The sequence below is a fragment of the Haliotis cracherodii genome, unplaced genomic scaffold (genome assembly GCF_022045235.1).
Source record: "Haliotis cracherodii isolate W230 unplaced genomic scaffold, xgHalCrac1.p SCAF_8, whole genome shotgun sequence".
In the NCBI taxonomy this organism is placed as follows: domain Eukaryota; kingdom Metazoa; phylum Mollusca; class Gastropoda; order Lepetellida; family Haliotidae; genus Haliotis; species Haliotis cracherodii.
Genome location: NW_027266341.1, coordinates 55,042,197 through 55,062,811, shown reverse-complemented (window position 1 = coordinate 55,062,811; position 20,615 = coordinate 55,042,197). Strand labels below are relative to the sequence as shown.

The 20,615-nt window shown below is 41.2% G+C and overlaps 2 protein-coding genes across 3 annotated transcripts; both read right to left on the bottom strand.

Moving 5' to 3' along the window:
• Positions 1-2,338: 2,338 nt before the first annotated feature.
• LOC139451069 (collagen alpha chain-like) lies at positions 2,339-3,934 on the bottom strand. Its single transcript, XM_071232868.1, has one exon. It carries the CDS (start codon positions 3,932-3,934, stop codon positions 2,339-2,341), a length of 1,596 nt encoding a protein of 531 aa, XP_071088969.1.
• A 7,882-nt stretch (positions 3,935-11,816) lies between these two features.
• Positions 11,817-20,302, bottom strand: LOC139449525 (zinc finger protein 585A-like). Of its 2 annotated transcripts, none has more exons than XM_071230954.1 (2): positions 20,257-20,302; positions 11,817-16,129 (listed from the first exon to the last, which is right to left on the bottom strand). In XM_071230954.1, exon 2 carries the CDS (start codon positions 16,059-16,061, stop codon positions 12,438-12,440), a length of 3,624 nt encoding a protein of 1,207 aa, XP_071087055.1. In that variant the 5' UTR covers positions 16,062-16,129; positions 20,257-20,302; the 3' UTR covers positions 11,817-12,437. The 2 variants fall into 2 exon arrangements, with proteins under 2 accessions (XP_071087055.1, XP_071087056.1); XM_071230955.1 differs by having other exon boundaries at positions 20,245-20,292.
• Positions 20,303-20,615: the final 313 nt, after the last annotated feature.

Sequence of the window (20,615 nt, the reverse complement as noted above, 5' to 3'; positions counted from 1 at the left end):
CTTCACATACCAACATTTATCTAGTTTTCAACATTTTTAGATTCTCCTCTGAAACTCTCGGCGTTATAAAGCTGATTTTTACATTATCCCAGCAATGGTGTCTCAAAACACAGCTCACATTATCCCTATTATGCTCACAGAATTCCGATCATGATATAAATATGAACCCCACTGCAGCAAAATTGCAATCTCATTAAAATCAGATCTTAGTTCTCGCTACAGCTAAACAAAGATCTGAGGACATCCCATTATGGGTCACCTCAGACCGACCTTGCGCGAACTTTGACTGACCATTGGAGTGACCAATCAGAAGGCAGCTTTCTCGTGTTTTACGGCACAAGTTTTGAATTGGCGACTACGCTTCGAAACATATTTTGACAAATTCTCGATTACAAATTTGAAACCTGAACAAAAAACTTCCTGGAATGGCTAGATTGTAAGGATTCAGTCATTAAACCCGTAACTATTGTTTGGAATACCCCATGTTAAAGTTTTCGAGATTGCATGATTAGAAATCACATTCCGACTCTCACTTTCATAATCTGGTAAGCGACGCACTGATTGGTCTGAAAAGTTGTTCTGACGTGACCCCTAATGGGATGTCCCCAGATCTTTATGTACCGAGAATTAAGATCTGATTTTAGTGAGATTGGCAAAACTGAAAGTTGTTTATGGCCCTTCCCAGAGTGAGTTTGGTTTTATGTGAACTTTGAATATTATGTTATTAATATCAGGCCATGTCAGCTTGATGTGGGAGGAAAGCCTTAAGTGATACAGGTGTCAGGCCTTTTCCAGTTTGGTGAAACACACGAGCACAGGTTAGGTGCTCACAAACCTTAAAAAATCAGGGTGAAATGAGATTCGAATCCAAAATCAATAGCTGATAATAATTTATGTATCAATGTTTACCTTCAAATATACACTTAAATAGTACACAACTTTATGTATGATGTTGAAAATATTACACACTTTAAGTTGAGCTACAGAGCCTAATTATTTGAAGTCAATTTCGGAGAACTATTGATGTTTTTTATGTTCTTTTGCCTAAGTAGTTGTTGGTGATGTATGATGACAATGCTGTGCAGATTCAACTTTACCTCGACTTATTGTGTGACTGCAATATTAACTAAGCCCTATTGCTTGTTCGTCTCATCTGTGCAATAAACTTGTTTGGAAGAAACATTTCAGTTTTCCATACTACATCACCCTGACCATCCTGACTTGAAGTACATAGAACAACAAGTATAGATGAGCGAATCCATCAGTGATTTGTTTGTTTGTTTGTTGTTTAATGCCACACTCAGCAATATTCCAGCTATATGACGGCGGTCCGTAAATAATCGAGTCTGGACCAGACAATCCAGTGATTGATATCATGGGCATCGATCCACGCAATTGAGATTCGATGATATGCATTAACGAAGTCGGCGAGCCTAACCACCCGATCACGTAATTCGCCTCATGACAAGCATGGCATCTCCATGGGTCCATCAGTGAGAAAGAGTTACGACTACTACACTGATCTAACAAATGGCGACTGCTTCAGATATGGAGACAGTGAAACGCTTTCATCGGGACATACTGAGCAATGCAAGCCCTTATCTCAATGTGCATAGCTCGGGGATATTTGAGATAAAAATAATATGCAAAACTGGGTTCAGCTACTGCTAGTGTGTGACACTGCATATTGAAAGTGAAGCTCTCTTAGTTGTGGTATTGCAGTATTATATTATAAGCAACCTGTTGTACCAGAAGCATGTGAAGCTGAGGTGAAATGGGGTTTAATGTCATGTCCAGCATTATTGCACTAAGCAACATGCATGCACATTTTGTTTTTATTTAACCCCGCACTAGGCAATATTCCAGCTATATGACAGCGGTCTGTAAATAATCGAGTCCGAAGCAGACAATCCAGTGATTGAAATGAGCATCCATCCACGCAATTGGGATACGATGACATGCATCAACAAAGTCAGCGAGCCGGACCACCCAATTCCGTTAGTCGCCTCTTATGACAAGCAGTCGCCTTTTACAACAAACATGGGTTGCTGAAGTCTTATTCTACCCCTGATCTTCACATGTGTGTGTGTGTGTGTACTGCTTGTACTAGTCCGGACTGATGCCGATTTATAGTGCTAGCCCACTGAGATTCCATGCCACAGTTTAACATGAATACTCCACTAGACACAGTATACAGACTCCGAACCAACCAGTCCTTGTCTTCGCCCGTAAATGCCGAGCACCAGACAGGGTAACAACAAGTACCATCTTTTAATGTCTTTTAGTATGACGTGGCCCGGGATAGAACCACCGACCTTCCGCTTTCTGGGTGGATACTCTACCACTTAACCTCAGAGGCACTCTCCATGATTAGTACTAGTTGAATGTCACTCATGATGTCTGCCTCTTCAAATCTGTGGAGCCCATTTGCTCCTGCCAATCTGTGGAGCCTATTTGCCCCTGCCAATCTGTGGAGCCCATTTGCCCCTGCCAATCTGTGGAGCCCATTTGCCCCTGTCAATCTGTGGAGCCCATTTGCCCCTGTCAATCTGTGGAGCCCATTTGCCCCTGCAGATATGTGGAGCCCATTTGCCCCTGCCAATCTGTGGAGCCCATCCCACTCTGTGGAGCCCATTTGCCCCTGCCAATCTGTGGAGCCCATTTGCCCCTGCCAGACTGTGGAGCCCATTTGTCCCTGCCAATCTGTGGAGCCCATTTGCCCCTGCCAATTTGTGGAGCCCATTTGCCCCTGCCAATCTGTGGAGCCCATTTGCCCCTGCCAATCTGTGGAGCCCATTTGCGCCTGCCAATCTGTGGAGCCCATTTGCGCCTGCCAATCAATGGAGCCCATTTGCCCCTGCCAATCTGTGGAGCCCATTTGCCCCTGCCAATCTGTGGAGCCCATTTGCCCCTGCCAATCTGTGGAGCCTATTTCCCCCTGCCAATCTGTGGAGCCTATTTGCCCCTGCCAATCTGTGGAGCCCATTTCCCCCTGCCAATCTGTGGAGCCCATCCCACTCTGTGGAGCCCATTTGCCCCTGCCAATCTGTGGAGCCCATCCCACTCTGTGGAGCCCATTTGCCCCTGCCAATCTGTGGAGCCTATTTGCCCCTGCCAATCTGTGGAGCCTATTTGCCCCTGCCAATCTGTGGAGCCCATTTGCCCCTGCCAATCTGTGGAGCCTATTTGTGCCTGCCAATCTGTGGAGCCCATTTGCCCCTGCCAATCTGTGGAGCCCATTTGCCCCTGTCAATCTGTGGAGCCCATTTGCCCCTGTCAATCTGTGGAGCCCATTTGCCCCTGCAGATATGTGGAGCCCATTTGCCCCTGCCAATCTGTGGAGCCCATCCCACTCTGTGGAGCCCATTTGCCCCTGCCAATCTGTGGAGCCCATTTGCCCCTGCCAGACTGTGGAGCCCATTTGTCCCTGCCAATCTGTGGAGCCCATTTGCCCCTGCCAATTTGTGGAGCCCATTTGCCCCTGCCAATCTGTGGAGCCCATTTGCCCCTGCCAATCAATGGAGCCCATTTGCCCCTGCCAATCTGTGGAGCCCATTTGCCCCTGCCAATCTGTGGAGCCCATTTGCCCCTGCCAATCTATGGAGCCTATTTGCCCCTGCAGATATGTGGAGCCCATTTGCCCCTGCCAATCTATGGAGCCCATTTGCCCCTGCAGATCTATTGAGCCCATTTGCCCCTGCCAATCTGTGGAGCCTATTTGCCCCTGCCAATCTTCAGAACCCATTTGCCCCTGCAGATCTGTTGAGCCCATTTGCCCCTGCCAATCTGTGGAGCCCTTTTGCCCCTGCAGATCTATTGAGCCCATTTGCCCCTGCCAATCTGTGGAGCCCATTTGCCCCTGCCAATCTTCGGAGCCCATTTGCCCCTGCAGATCTGTGGAGCCCATTTGCCCCTGCCAATCTGTGGAGCCCATTTGCCCCTCTCAATCTATGGAGCCCAATTCATTAACACAGTGCCAAATTGAAAAGTTGTGTAACCTCTCCCCAAGTACCTAGCAGCTTCTGTAGCACCAGGGTAAAATGTGTCAACACTTGTCAACAATAATAACAACAATCTTTTGTGTAAATGCATTATAAAGTTTATTCCTCTGAATATAAGACTACCGCAAACTACACCATATCATACAATCATCATACACAAAAATACCTCTGATGTAGTTTGGGCAATGATTGGTGATGCTAAATGAGTCTCTGATGATAGCATGATGTCAACTTTTCTAACCCTGAGCTTGGAACTCAACAATGTCCCAAGAGATGTCGATGTTTACAGTCCATGTATCATTACTCCATCTTATATTGTCCAAATCCATGGAATAGACCAATGTAGTTTCTGTTCTAGCAATGTCCAATGCAGTCGTCAAGGCTCAAAACTTGACCATTTTGAACAAACACTGTGCGTTAAATTATGAAATTTCAAAGAACCTTTCAACAAATGAATCTTTTATGGAAGCTTAAAAATAAGTCAAAACTGTAATCTCAAACACTAATACTTAACAAAAGCTTAACTGCATAGCAAGTTTACAAAGGCCAGACCAATCATCACCTTCCATTTGCAGATGCCCTAAATTTGTGAAGTAAAAGGAAGACAAAAAACTGTACACTTGAAATTATGCTTGTTTGTATTTTTGTACTTACTCTATTATTAAGAAATTTAACCTAATTGAATCCTTGAAAAAATAAACATTTATTTTGTCTCGTTTGGCTATGACTGTCGTAAGTATGCATAAGTAGATGATAAAATCTTTAAGTAAAGATTGTCTGAGCGCTAACATCGCTTTGTAGAACAGCGCCCTGAGCCCAGCTCTTCAAAGTGATTGTACGGCTACGACTGCTATATGACAAAATGTTTCTCTGAATCGTCCTAGTGCTAAGACTGCTTGATGGAACAAGTCGAAGACATTAACTCATCAGGCCATTAGACACAAATGGTCCGCAAAAAAAAGATGTTGACAACTTGGGAGTTAGCATGGTTCAATGATTGTGACGCTGCACAGGTTAATACATGGGACCATCTGGATGACAGGTAAGATGATGGGCAGAACCTGCTAGATATGTACACTGACTAATAAATGGATTATGAAAGAGGTACATGTCTACCATATACATACTGGGTATCACTTCTTCAAATACAAGGTAACAATACGAAATGCTGACTAAAAGTAAGTACATGCCACTATTTAACACAAAAGTACTGCTTATGTGGTTACATTTATTAAATGATACAACTCAACTTTAGATCAGTGATTCTAGGGTCCTATTCCGCAAAGGGATCTTAGTGCTACGAATATCAAAATTCCAAAACTTAAACAGATTTACGATGGTCGTAGCGCTAAAATTCACTTGTGGAATGGGGCCCTGAATGTGTCTGATTGTTTAAATATTGCCATGGAATGGACATATTCCGCTTCATGTCAAGTTAAGATAATAAATCCATCAGTTTTCCTGCATGAAATATCCCCATTGTAAGTGGAGCAGTATAGACACTTCTTGTGTAAGGTGATAACACCTAATACATGTTATATTGAACATCTTATCTGAAATGCAAATATTCTGTAGCATAATCTCCATTAAGAAAAAGATGTTTGTAAACAAAATCATAAATTCCTCATATGTTTGAATTATGCAATATATCCAAGAAAGCTTGACACTTTCAGATTACATTACCAATTTGAATAGGCAAAATAGGAATGTCAGGTGATGATGAACACAATTAATGCTGTTTGCGGATGATTAGCAATGACACAATAATATTTTCTTATCTCCACAAAACAAATGCCATTTTTCTTCTCATTTAAGGAATGGTGATTTTTGGATGTTAACTGTTCTCGGATAACAAGTAAAGAAAGAAACACCTGGCTAACTACATCCAGAGATATGTTCACATATTTCCTTAGTACTCTGAGAACATGTCTCTAACACAACTGTGACAGTATTAGCAACATTTAATACCCTAACTTCAAGTATTCAACAGATCTCAACTCATATTATTTGTCTGCATGGATCCTTGACATCACTTGTTTATTTTTTGGTTTACGGATTGGATCATATAAAAATCATTCAAAATTTATTCCTATTTGCCTGACCGCTTCACATTTTTATCAATTTGAAAAATGATGTTCAACCTTCTGAATAGCTGATTAAAAGCTTTGTATGAATTCTCTGTCCACTGTAAACAGAAACAAGTCTCATCAGAAGTAAATATGTACATGTTGCTATAGAAACACTAAACATCCTACACTTTATACAGTATTCACATTTAGTTTTCCCCCCTAAACTGACGAAACCAAACAACTTCAGGCCAAATAAAATGTAAAAAATATATTTATAAAGAAAATATGACATTTCGACCGACCCAAACTATTGGTTCGCCAAAATCTGTAAACCATAAAATGAAGGAAGTGTGCCTAACACAAGACAACCCAACAAAACCCTTCCACACATGTGACTGAGTGTTGCTGTGAGTAGTGTTGAGAAGATCCAGCTCCACATTGCATAGAACTGAGGAGTGTGCAGTCCACCTTTAAATAACCAGGACATTCACTCAGGATTAATAACCCTGTTCTGAAAATTATGAATTTTCTTTACTCGATAATTATCATAAAAATGATTCTCTCAAAGCAATTTGAGTTTTCAGCCCAGGATGCCTTCAAACATGTGTGGGCCAGGACTAGTAAACGTGGGACTTAACACAGGAAATGGGCAGTCCCATCAAGTGTCTCCAACACTTGGACTGCGAGCTTAAATCTAATGATGCATACCACTCAACTTTTGATAAGGATATTCTGAGTCTCCAGTAGGGCTGGGACAGGTAAGTCACGTGATTATATTGTTTAATGGCAGAAATTATCTGGAACTCTATGGTTACACTGTAAGTGACAATGTTCACATTTCTTTCTGACTATGCACATATTCCTTCAGACTTTATATGTATGCATAAAGACAAAACCAGTCAACTGCAGTATATACATGACCAGATCGGTTTATAGGTGTATCTAAATATATTTTAACAGTAATACGGTAAGACCTACAGCTGGTACTGAGTAGGGTCGGATAATAGTGAGGTGGGTACCCGGGTAGTAAATCTAGACTTGTCCCAGCCCTAGTCTCCAGCAAGGCGCTGAATGAGACCGTTTGTTTGGAAGTGATGTCATACAAATGGTATCTAATCCTGCTGTAAAACTGAACCATGTTTGGCTTCATGTTAAGTTAATCAAAAACAGGACATGATTCAATAATATTTTGTCAACTAGTTTTGTAACAGGATAAAAAAATTCCAGTACCCCTATCAATTGTTGAGTAGTATATCAACTTAGTTGTTACGGATTACGCTACGTACACAGAGAAAGGTCTGTTAGACTCACGGCACTAACTACAATGTCTACCGAGACTGGAAACAATGCCAGAGTGTCTAGCATAGTCCCTCTAGAAAATGTACACCATAGCTCTGAAAACTATCTGAAAACTATCTAGACCTAGACAAAGATCTATTCATACAATGCTAAATGCTTGTTAGCAAGTCTAACTTGATCTATATGCAGGGAGAGGTAAATGGTCTGGCTATTTGAGGGGATGCACGCTGGTTCCAGTTTGTGTCTGTACACGAGGTAAGTCGGTTATTACATACATCAGTCACACTCACACAGACTTGGTAAAAAATAGGGAAACAAGCAGATTGCCTTCACAGGGGACATGTTTGGTCAATGTTATGCATAGAGATGTGATACATACACGGAAACAACGACACTCACTGCCCTCCACAAGATGAGTGGATGAAACATGAGAGTGGTCTAATGCTGCTTTGAACAGTATTTGTCAGCTTTGTGTTGAAGATTGCCCAAAGCGATGAGGTCAAAGACCGTTTACCACCTTGGTGAAACCCAAGAGCATGGGTATGGTGCTGACAAACCTTGAAACACAATCGGGGTAAATCTGGGATTAGAACCCATGACCGCAGGTATCCATCACGCCTGAGTCAACCCAGCACACCAAGCTGCAGCGCCTTAGACCACTGGGCCACCAATGGCCCTCTTACACATGACAAAATGGTTGAACACAGGAATATACACGGAACTAACTCAATCAATGTCGAACATGAGAGACTTGAGCGATACACTACTTTGAACAATACGTCTATCATAGCGCGTCGGCTTAATGTGGGAGGAAAGTTCAAAGTGATGCAGGGCCTTGACATTTACCATTTGGAGAAGCACAAGAGCAAGGGATGGGGACCAACAGATGGAGGTTACAATTGGGTGAATCTGTGATCATGTCAGAGGCATGAATTAGGGACGGAACTTTGTACAGCAAGTTGCAATGCCTCGGGCTGCTGGCCCACCCGTGTGCTCAGATTTGCAAGGTAGAGAGCAGTGGGTCTCGGTCTTATGTTTACAAATGTACAAACGGAACCGCATACAGAAATATTGTACATAGAATAACAAGCAAAATACAAAATGTCCTACATCATATATACAACATAAATGAAGTCAGTGAGTTACCATGGCATCATTATTGCATGTGAACTAACAGGTGCAAGATCACAGTTGCACTTGGGACGACAATTTCCTAAAGGTGTTCTGCAGACTATTTCACAATAGAACTAGTAACAAAACAAGCAATGTATGTTAACTTTCCACCAAATAACTCACCATATTTTGTTCCTATTCAGTGAGAAATGAATGCTCTTACATTTTCTGTTTTATTTTCCAGTATAAAATGGGAATTCAGATAAAATGTTTAAAAAAATTTGCAACTGTGATCTTGCACCTCACACTTTCAGGCTTCCAGTGCCATGGGCTCCTGTATCTACAAAGTTTTTAACGACCAGTTGGAAACTTCAAGAGTTAACCTGAGTTTGAAGACATGTTTAATATGAACAAATCATGTGCAGTTTGGATGCAAGTTTTCTCCTGTCAAACCTGTTCAAGGTAATGAGGACTGACCCCATACCCACCTTATCTTGAATGACCCAACATTTCCACTAGAGGTGTACATTGTATCCTGAAACATTCTGACTTCACCCAATCATGTGGCAGATGACCTAACAAATATCTCACTCTCTAAATATATATTCATCATTGATCCCTAATGAATTAAAATGCCGTACAACTAAAATTAACTGGTTTAATGACATCACTGACAGTTTGGGAAAACATATACCCATTGCAAGCCAAACACAGGAGGTGGTTCATTTCACAAAGAAGCACGACTCTGAGAATGAACATTCCAGTGACCTTGACCTTCAATGTAGGTAGCTGATAACCTTTCCACTTCAAAGACCCATATTAAGAATGAAATGTAACATAGTTCATCCTACTATAATGAACACTGCTTGAGTTATTGCGAACATAAAACATCTTTTAGCATATGACCTTCAGTGTGAACTTGACCTCCAATATCAGTTGCAAGTATTTCAAGAACATTCCAAAAGGCGATCCTGCATATAAACCCAAAATGATGTCCCAAGGTGTAATTCAATGTAGCAATGAAGATATGGTATATGCAACTGAATGAAAGTAGGTCATTGGACCTGCTACCACCTTGGCATACAAATAATATTACAGCTAAAATGGATAGAATTATCATTAAACCGCCCACATGTTATCAGAAATCAGCGGGCCAGTGTAACTTGAAAATACCCTCATATTGCTTGACGACGGGCCATTATCACGCCCGTTGTTAGGTGACGTCATAGGATAGGGATAGGTGACTTTACGTTCAATAGTGACGTCATCTGGTTTGTTCTATGACGTTTCCATGTTTGTAAAAGTGGGTCAGTGACATTCGTGTTGATTGCAGTAAATGTTTCAAAACCTATATTGTTGTTTCCTTTTATTTGATAACGAATTTTATCCATTTTAGCTATAATAACGGTTACGCTATTTTTCAGGGCATTATCATTTGCAGAAGCCCTGTGTATTTTCAACTGCCCTCCTTCGTAGGGCAGTTAATGGAAGACCTCAGGCTTTTCCAAATGATATTGCCCTGAAAAATAGCGTTACCCTTATATTAACCTCAAAGATTACAACTGTGACCAGTACTGTTATTAACAAGAATGAAATTCACTGGGCCAAGATTACAACAGTTTGGAAAGGAGTGAGGTCTTTACAACGCGCAATATCTCAGCAATAATATGGCAGGGAACACCAGGAATATCATCACACAAGGTGAAACGAACACTGGACTTAGGTGTGTAAAGTGAAGATCCACTAGGCCAACCCTGTGCCCTTACAAAGAAGACTGGTATTTGTGTATTGCATTATCCTGCTTAGCCACAAATTAGGTTATAATAAATTCATTTTTAGATTTCATCGCTGAGTGTGTGAGTGAGTATGTTTTTACGCTGCCCTCAGCAATATCACGGTGGGGGACACCAGAGAAGGGCTTCACACATTGTACCCATATGGGGAATCAAACCCGGGTATTCGGTGAGATTAAGGAACGCTTAACCACTAGGCTACCCCACCGCCCCTTTCATCACTGCCTGTCTCACATCATATTATTGTCCCTAAATATTTACAGATTAAGAAAATCACAATGTTTGCTCCCTTGTTTCTTCACCAGATGAAACACACTACACACAAACACAAAATATTTATATGTCACAGTTAACATACATGCTTGAACATTTGTTTGAACATTTGTTTGAACATATAACGAAAAAATATGACATTCAAATTTTTAGGTTGAAATGTAATAATTATTTTGTGGCCACATATTATGATATTTATCTGATTATACTGATCACCATCGCATTAATACCCTGACATGTTTTCTCCAGCTGAACCCCATCCTCACCCATCCTGGGAATTTTATCTCCATTGTTTAAAATAAATACCTTGGACCATTCCCAACCCAAAGCTCCATTTTAAATCGGTTCCAAATGAGACGATGCTCAACATAAGCCTCCTGTCAAATCAGACCCACGAGTGAGAGAAATCATTTGTTAATTCTAGTGAAAAGACAGTTGTCATCATAAGGCGATGCTAATTTCACTTATGAAGCTTTGACGGCAAAGTGGTCCAGGGTATTGATCATAATTGATAGGTGACATAAAGCTCTGCATAACTAAGTGTGGACAAACCACAACAGTATTCTACACCTCTAAGTACTAGGTCCTACAGGACACACACGTCTGTACAGATCAAGGATACAGCTGGCAATAACATCAGCAGTATGAAGGACAATGATTTTCTGTATTAATTTTTAAGCAAACTTTGTTACCTCTGAAACTAAAGCAAATATCTCTACACATCTACACTCAGAGATTTATCTAGACCTGCTCAGAGGCTGATATTCGGCCCCAAGTCTGTTGTAAAAGATAGTAAAAATTCCCAATCTAAATTACAAATTTCACAATTCCATTTAACAAAATATGATAACTAACTTTTGTTCGTTGTTTAATGCTGCACTCAGCAATATTCCAGCTATATGACAGCGACCTGTAAATAATCGAGTCTGGACATGACAATCCAGTGATCATGAGCATCGATCTACGCAATTGGGATACGATGATATGAAGTCAGCAAGCCTGACCACCTGATCCCATTAGTCGCCTCTCATGACAAGCGTAGTCACCTCTTAAGACCTATTCTCTACCCGGATCTTCATGTGTCAATTAGGGGTGTAACAATTCACAGAATTGTACGTACAATGGTGTACTGACTGACCAAACTCTGAATGAAGTTCCAGTAGCTGTTTCCTCCTTAATAAAACACAAAATGTATTGCCAACAGTACAATATCAACAGTCTTGTATTGACCTAGTACTTTGAGGTAACATCTCTTACATAATCTCTTAAATAAGTACCAGGAACAACCTTAGTTAATTACTTGGATCACAGTTGCACCAAGTCAATTTTCTTAAGAAAATCACAAGAAGGTTTCAGTTCTTTTTTCTTATGTTTCTGGTGACCACAGCTCTTTCTAACCCAAGGACCAGATGTTACCCTGTTGGGTTCACTTGTGTGAAGCTTGGAAGAAATATTGGAATAATTTTACAAATCTGTGTCTGAATGGATACTGTCCGTGATTGTCTTGTTAACAAAATTAAACAGCAGCTATGGTAGTCTGTCTCATAGTCACCGAATCATATTGTTTTCTCTTCCACCAGCCCTTACTGTAGAACAAATCCCCCTGCACACATCTGTGAGCCAAGTAATGAAAGAAACTGGCACAACCTCTAAATGAAAACTGTCATATCTCTCATACTCATACCATGAAAACACACTAAAGTACACATTTATGCTTGTATTTGTTCACAAAGTAATCAAAAAACAAATAAAAGTTCTAAAACGACAAATAATAGTTTAAAAACAAAATCATGCCGATATGCGAAGGCTCACCCTTGTGCGGATACAGAGTAAATACTTCCAAATTAATATCAGTTCATCATGTACAAAACAATGCTACCTCCAGTGTATCACAAATATTCACCTTCAACTGTCATATTATGTGTACTCATGTGCTCCATGAGGTGTTCTGAGCCACCAAATTCCTCCCCACAAAGACCACACTCAAACTGCTTATCACCCCCTCCATGGATTTTCTTGTGCTTTGTCAAGGTTCCTGACTCGGAGAAAGTCTTGTTGCAGATATCACATGAGAAGGGTTTCTCCCCAGTGTGTGTGCGGATGTGTCTGATGAGTGTGGAATTCTCTGTGAATTGTTTGTTGCAGATGTCGCAGTGGTAGGGCTTGACCCCCGTGTGAGTCAGTTCATGTCGGCGCAACGTGCTGGCCTCCAAGAACCGTTTCCCACAAGTCAGGCATTCGTGGCGTTTGTCACCTGTGTGGATTTTCCTGTGACGCCTCATTGCTCCTGTGTCCACAAAAGCTTTCCCACAGATGTCACATTTCTCTTCCCGTATATTCAAGTGTATCCTTCGATGACGAGAAAGAGCACTGGAATCCACAAAACCCTTTAGGCAAATGTCACACTTATGAGGTTTTTCTCCTGTGTGTATCCGCCTATGCCTAACCAAGGCCCCGGATTCAGCAAACGACTTACCACAAATTTCACACCCAAAAGGCTTTTCACCCGTATGAACACGCATGTGCCGCTCAAGTGAGCTCATTAGTGAGAATTCCTTGTCACATGTTGTGCACTTGAACACTTTGTCCCCAGAATGCAGCTTGAGATGCTCCTTCAGAGCTGACAAGACCGTGAACAACTTTCCACAAATACCACAAGCTAGTTTCTCAAAATGGACCTCTGCATGCTGGACGAGTTCCTCGTAGGACTTAAACTCCTCCTGACACACCCCGCAGTTGTACGTGCGGTCTTCGTGGGTCCGCTCATGTCGGCTCAGCGAACTGGAATCAGTGAACGCTTTGTTGCAGGACTTGCATTTATAGGGTCTCTCTCCAGTGTGGGTCCTGATGTGGCGGATCAGCCCCGGACTGTCCGGGAACTCCTTGTCACAAGTGTTGCACTTGTAGGGACGCTCGCCAGTGTGAATACGCTTATGGCGGGTCAAGCCTGTTGTGTCCGAAAAACATTTCCCGCATTCATCACATTTGTATGACTTTTCGCCAGTGTGGGTGGTCATGTGACGTTTGAGGGCACTACTGTCTATAAACCTCTTCCCACATATGAAGCAGGCATAATCCTTTTGGCCACTGTGGATACGAGAGTGTCTGGTCAGTGCACAAGACTCCACAAACCTCTTCCCACACTCCTTGCACTTGTAAGGCTTCTCTCCTGAGTGTATACGTTTGTGCCGAGCCAGTGAACAGTTCTCAGAGAACGCTTTACCACACACATTGCATACAAATGGACGTTCCTGAGTGTGTGAACGTGTGTGGCGTATCAAGTCTCTATGCTCGAAGAATGACTTTCTACAAAAACTACACTTGTAAGGCCTCTCCCCTGTATGTATGGTGTAGTGTTTGATGAGCGCAGGCATCTTGTTGAATCCCTTGCCACACAGCTCACACCGAATATTGCTCCTGTCGGTGTGAACAAGCATATGGCGACGGAGGGAGCCCGACTCGATGAACTGCTTGTGGCACACCTGACAAGTGAATGGCTTTTCGCCAGTGTGGATACGAATGTGACGAGCAAGGGATCCTTTCTCTGAGAAACTTTTCCCGCATGTTGAACAACTGTAGGGCTTCTCGCCCGTGTGACAGCGATTATGTCTGGTTAGTGATGAGGTGTCATTAAAGCCCTTACCGCACAGATCACAGAATACTTTGAACAGTTTCTCCAGATTGTTCTGGTGGGTGAACTCATGGCGCCTCAGGGCCCCTACTTCAGTGAAGCACTTGTCACAGTGCTCGCACATGTAGGGTTTCTCACCCGTGTGGGTCCGCATGTGACGTGTCAGACCACCAGACTCCGAAAAGGCCTTTCCACACATTTTGCATCCATGAGGCTTTTCACCAGTGTGTGTTCTCAGATGACGCCTTAAACCACTAGATTCAGTAAACTGCTTGTCACACTCTGAACATTTGAATGGCCTTTCTCCAGTGTGAACACGCATGTGCCTGACCAAGGCGCTATTGTACGAAAACACCATGTCACACAGATTGCACTTCACCAGACTCTCATTCTTTGGCTCCCACACATCGTCCATCGGCTCCCGCTTGACTGATTTTAATCCAGACAAAGAAAAGTTCCACTCCTCATCATCTAGGGGCTCAGATTTTATCTGCACATGGTTGCCGTTCACCATAGTAGGAGTCCAGTCGTAGTCCATTGGCTCGGTCTTAATTTTTTTGTATCTGCCATTCAGTAGGGATTTCTTCCTTCTCTTCCCTGGACTACTGTTTGGTAAGTTCTCAAGTCCTGGTTCGGTCTTGATCTGCAGCCGATAACCATTGCTGTGTCTCCTGTTTTCAGTCTCATCCAATCCTTCCTCCTCATCTGTATTATAACCTGCCATTTTGCTGTCATCCTCCCACGAGGCCATGTCCTTCTGGTCCTCTGCGTCATCCATATACTGCTCATCTTCACCATAACCAGCCCCGTTGAACTGGTGGTACTTGGTGAGGCTCTCGATATTGATACTGCTGTCCAGCATTTCACTACAGCCGTTCTCGGTGATCTCCTGCAGATCAATGGGAGATACTCCACTCTCGTCGTCACTAGATGGCGCCTCTAAAGAGTTCTCATTGGCTCCACCTGTGCCCTCATACTCAGCAATAGCTGCAGCAATCTGCTTACTCTTCAGGCGCATGAAAACGTTCTCCAGCTTCTTATGAACAGATGACCTCTTTCTGCTGGCTATCTCATCAACGAGGGTCGAGGCGCTTTCGTCTTCAGTCTTTCCGGACTGGCTATCTGTGGTGGTTTTCTGACTGTAGTCTGTATCGTTGCTCACCGAGTCACTACATACCTCTATACTGTTAGTAGTGTTGCCAAAATGTACTGGGAGATTGTCCTCATCATCCTCTTCCTTGCCTTCGCTGGCCATGTCTTCGCCACTCTCTTCATCTCCATCTTCATTAGAACTGTTGGTGCTATTGCCATCCTCAGAGTTGGCATCGCCTTCATCAGCAGAGTCATCTATGGTTTCAGCTAAAGAATTTCTATTTGCTGATTGATTTGATGCATCCTCCTCCTGCCAAGGTTGTGATGCATCTCCCATGGATGGATTCGAACCCTCATCCTCCACAGATGGATTTGAACCCTCTTCCTCCACAGATGGATTTGACCCGTCTTCCTCTACAGATGGATTTGAACCCTCTTCCTCCACAGATGGATTTGAACCCTCTTTCTCCACAGATGGATTTGACCCGTCTTCCTCCACAGATGAATTTGAACCCTCTTCCTCCATAGATGGATTTGAACCCTCTTCCTCCACAAATTCTGATTCTGTGGCCTGCTTCCCACCTTTTCTTCGACCAGCATGGTTGGTTATCCTCCATCCATCCTCACCCTCACCATCACTGAAAAAGCACACCTTTATTTTCCCAACCTCTGGATTTTCATTTGATTCACTGAGGCAATTTTCAGGTAGCACATGACTACTTTCTGCAACGTCTTCCATTGCAGCCTCCTCTTCACACAGAGTTTCTTCCCTCTTCTTCTGCATGGTCATAAACTGAGGGGAGACAACTCAGAGTGGCCTGTTGGCTTCATCCTACTGAAGCTTGCCATCAGAATATCCTGCAACAACAAAACAAACACAAATAAATTTAAGGCATCAAGATCATATGAACATAATGACTGCTGTCTTGTACTGTAGTAGAAACTAAATAGTCGCTCATCATGGACCTGCTCCCTGACCTGCTCAGAGGCTGATATCCAATGTAAACACCATCCCAAATTGAATTCTAAAAATTACAAATCAGACTAAAAAAAATAATAGTCTTGGTTCTCAGGTACCACACACATCATCATAAAGTCTGCTGCACATTTTGTTTTTATTTCCATTTTCAAAAAAATATAGAAATCCTAATCCTAATCCTAAAAACAATGCGCACAAAAAATTGAAAATGGAAACAAAGACGAAATGTGGAGTGAACTTTATGATTATGTGGGCAGTGCCTAAGAACCAAGACTATTATTTTTTCAGCCTAATTCATGAAATTCCAACTCATTTTGAGTGATTTTCACTTTTCAGAGAACACTTGTATTTCTCTTATAACAGAAGTAAATAAGGAGGAACGACTTTTTGCTTAGTATTACATTATTGCAAGGTAGACACAATTTTATGGATGACAACTTCTTTAATACTGTAAAAAGCAATGTTTCAGTGTAGATCCTTATACCGTTGTCAAGCAAAACTGGAAGAACGTCGCTTTTTACAGTATTAAAGAAGTATTGTTATCCATAAAATTGTGTCTATCTTGTCATCTGTCACCTTCTAAGTAATGCCTATCAAACAATTTACATTATTGCATTGAATGCAATGTTAAAATACCTCTTAGTTTCAGAAAAATATTAATTAAAAAAATCCCAATAATGAACAAAATAACGTTTTTCCCAAAATTTGCTGCCAAGACAAATCCCTGGTCATATCACGTCAGTCTGTCATTGCATATTTCAGAAGTTAAAAAAAAGAATGGTAAATGGTATTTATCATTACTTACTACCACTGACCTATTAATATAGATCTCACTTGACAACTGTCATATTATTATACCATTAGCATCAATTTTGTATAATGAAAATGCCTGATATAAATCTACTACTCAACATTTTCTAGGGACCAAAATAGATATTTAGTCAAATATGTGGCCCTTGACAAATGTTGAGTGGTATAAATACAACTACTGAATTGTACCATGTACCATTTTGAGTTGATTTGGTGAAATAAAGAACTTGAACTTTTCAATACAATTTCTTGATTTCTTAATGCTGCACTCATATTATTGTTTGCTTGTTGTTTAATGCTACACTCAGCAATATTTCTGCTATATAATGGCGACCTGTAAATAGTGAGTGAGTGAGTATGGTTTTACGCCGCTTTTAGCAATATTCCAGCAATATCACGGCGGGTGACACCAGAAATGGGCTTCACACATTGTACCCATGTCGGGAATCGAACTCGGGTCTTTGGCGTGACGTGCGAATGCTTAAACCACTAGGCTACCCGACCTCCCCAATGACCTGTAAATAACTGAGTCTGGACCAGACAATGGCGATTGATTGAGTCATTGGGATGTAAGCATATGCAATCATCCAAGTCACTGAACCTGACGACAGTTTCATTCAGTGAACTTTAATGACCAGTGTTTGTGAAGAAAATCAGATATGTTAGTTTTAGAAAAGTCACAGAAATTAACAAATTTGAATGAATTTCATGAAAAACTTGATGAAAGAATCAGTAAGTCATCAAAGACTTTTTATCTTATGATGATAATCAATGTAAGTAGTTAACAGGGTGGGACAGGGTAGAAATTGACAAAATTACAGCCTCCAGAACCAGACTTCTTCCTACTTATAGAAAGAAGCAATGTAAAATAGTTCCAGATGTAATGAATAAGGCATAAACAATGTTGATACCATGGGTTTAGTACGTGCCAAACACTTTGAGTCTATTGCCAAGCAGCTGGCTCTTGGCATTATTTTCAGCAGATTTGAATAGTGTAATATGGACTATATATTATTAGCCGAGCTTACTGGACTGAACAAAATCTTCGCTAGACTCAGGTTTTGGACACGAGGCTAAAAGTCGAAGACAGTATGTACATAAACACTGATTCCACACAACTTTGAGGGGTATTGCAAGCATTGTGAGTTTAGTACATATCTAACATGAACCTTAAAAATAAATTGGTTCCCCAATAAACAATCCCCATTAGGTCTAACATTGAAATAGGGAAAGAAATTTATAGGGTGAGTGAGTCAGTTGGGTTTTACTCTGCTTTAGCATGTGTTTATCTTAACCTGCTCCGAGGCCGATATTAGTGTTAAAACCAAACCAAAGAAGAGGCAATAACACTTAGTTTTACATTATTTCACTGAGTGGAATGTAAAAAACCTCAGAATTTAGGAAAATAGGAACTTTATCAAAAATCCCAATTTTCTAATAAAATAATGATTTTTTAACAAATGTGCCTGACAATAGCTGGTTTAGAAGTTTAGATAAATCTCTGTTTTGCCAATATTCCAGCCATTCCTGCTGGGGACACCAATTAATGGGCTTATCACCCATGTTGGGAATTGAACCTGAACTTTAGGTGTGATGAACAGACGATTTAACCGCTACACCAAAACTAACAGAGTCTACTTGTCTGATTAGTGATAAAATATATGATCATCCCAAAATAGTCTTAAATTATCCCAGCTCTCAGAATACAATTAAAATGAAGCATATTTGCTTTAAGCTTGTGGCATAACTAAATCATAAAACCAAATAAGCACATGCTCTATGAATAAAAAAAATTACAAATTCATATTCAATATTCCAAACATCCCTGCAGGGTAGCAGGAGTCCATCAACAAAATAAAAAAAATGCTTCATGAATAGTCTGATTCAGAATTAAATGTGGAGAAAAAAAGCCAAGAACTAAGATTAATGCCTCCTTATGCAAAAAGCTATATTTACTGAATCTTAAAACTCATTTCCAATCATGAAGATACTTGAACAAGTCGAAACTCTCAAGGAAATATTAACACTGGTATTAGACGTCACACAGGTTGCCCCAGAGGATCAGAAGAGTGCACTCTCCTTTCCTGAGTTTGTATATATCTTAAATGTCACAAAAATGTACAGGTTGATGCTTAAGTGATTCTTTAATATCAGTGAATCCACCCTTTTTGGATTTTTTTTTCTTTCTGAATTATGAAAGCTCCCCCACTCCCTTTATTCAAAAGCTGTTTCCATGACTCTGTCATTACATGTCCAAAGTCATTCCCTTTCTCTTCTGCGACTAGATTTCTACACAGGTCTGCAATAAATAATCATGCTTCGAAAAAGTAGTTATTTTTTGTACATGACAACATGGTGCACACAACATAATAGACAAAGAATGAATATTACTTTTATTTTGTTTACTCCTAATGGCTGAATGCATCATTAGATCTAGGCCAACAACATTTGAGCATAAATCCACATCTTGCATGTCAACGGTTTTAAATCCTGATTGATCAAGGATGTTAATTTGTTGTGACATTTACAAAAATTATGATTCTACATTTGTGGTCGAGTACAAGCTCCACTAAATACTGTCGTGAAGCAATTGGCCCTCTGAAAATCATTCTGCAGTTAGGCTATAAACTCGAGGCTAACTCTGAAAGTAGGATCGACAAATGCATAAAACACCCCGATGAAACAGCAATTAGGGAACTACAAGCTTCTCTTTCTCCGAGAATTTTTTCAAAAGACGCATGCCTCTGCAAGCGTCGTTACCCTTCTTCGCTGGGCGACCGTAATCCCGCACCCTGCCACACACGCTCTCCGACCTGTCATTCACAGCGTACACAATTACAATGAAGAAGTTTCAAAGTTTGTCTTACTGAAGCTGAATAAAATCTTTCAAAACAATGACATAATACCAAGAAAGACGGATATCAAAAACAATTTCCCTATTGGGAGTAACATTCCGCAGTGACACGCATGCATGGTCCGACCTCCCGTCTCACCCTGAAGTGGTCGGGCCGAATAATGAGGTCGCACTCCGCCGAGGTGTGTGCCTGTGTCACATCCCGCAACTTTACCGAAAACAGCTTGTCGTTGCGAGATTTTGGAGATTTAGTTTGGTTATAAAGGATCTTAACATACATGTGAAACAGTTATGTTGATATAACAACCCTATCATGTCGAGGAGACGCACAACTCAAATTACCTCCACACCGAGACCACGTCTGAGGCTGCGACTTCACCGACCGCCATCTTGAGCCAAGGGAGGTAATTTGAGTGGTATGTGACTGTCCTCTTGGCTACGGTTACCCAGAGGAGAGATTTCGTTGTGAGGATTATCCAAGCTTATCGGCTTGTCCGTGAACAAGTTTCATATACTTGCAGGCTGACGACTGATAACGGCCAAGTAAATATCGTGGCTGATATTTTTCGAATATTTTATGGCGTTAATTGTAATATGCATTTCTTCTTAAATTGTTCTTATTCAAAAACAAATATAATAATTCAACCAATAATTCATACATCTTAATGATGTTATTCGTTGCTATGGTTAATCTTTACATT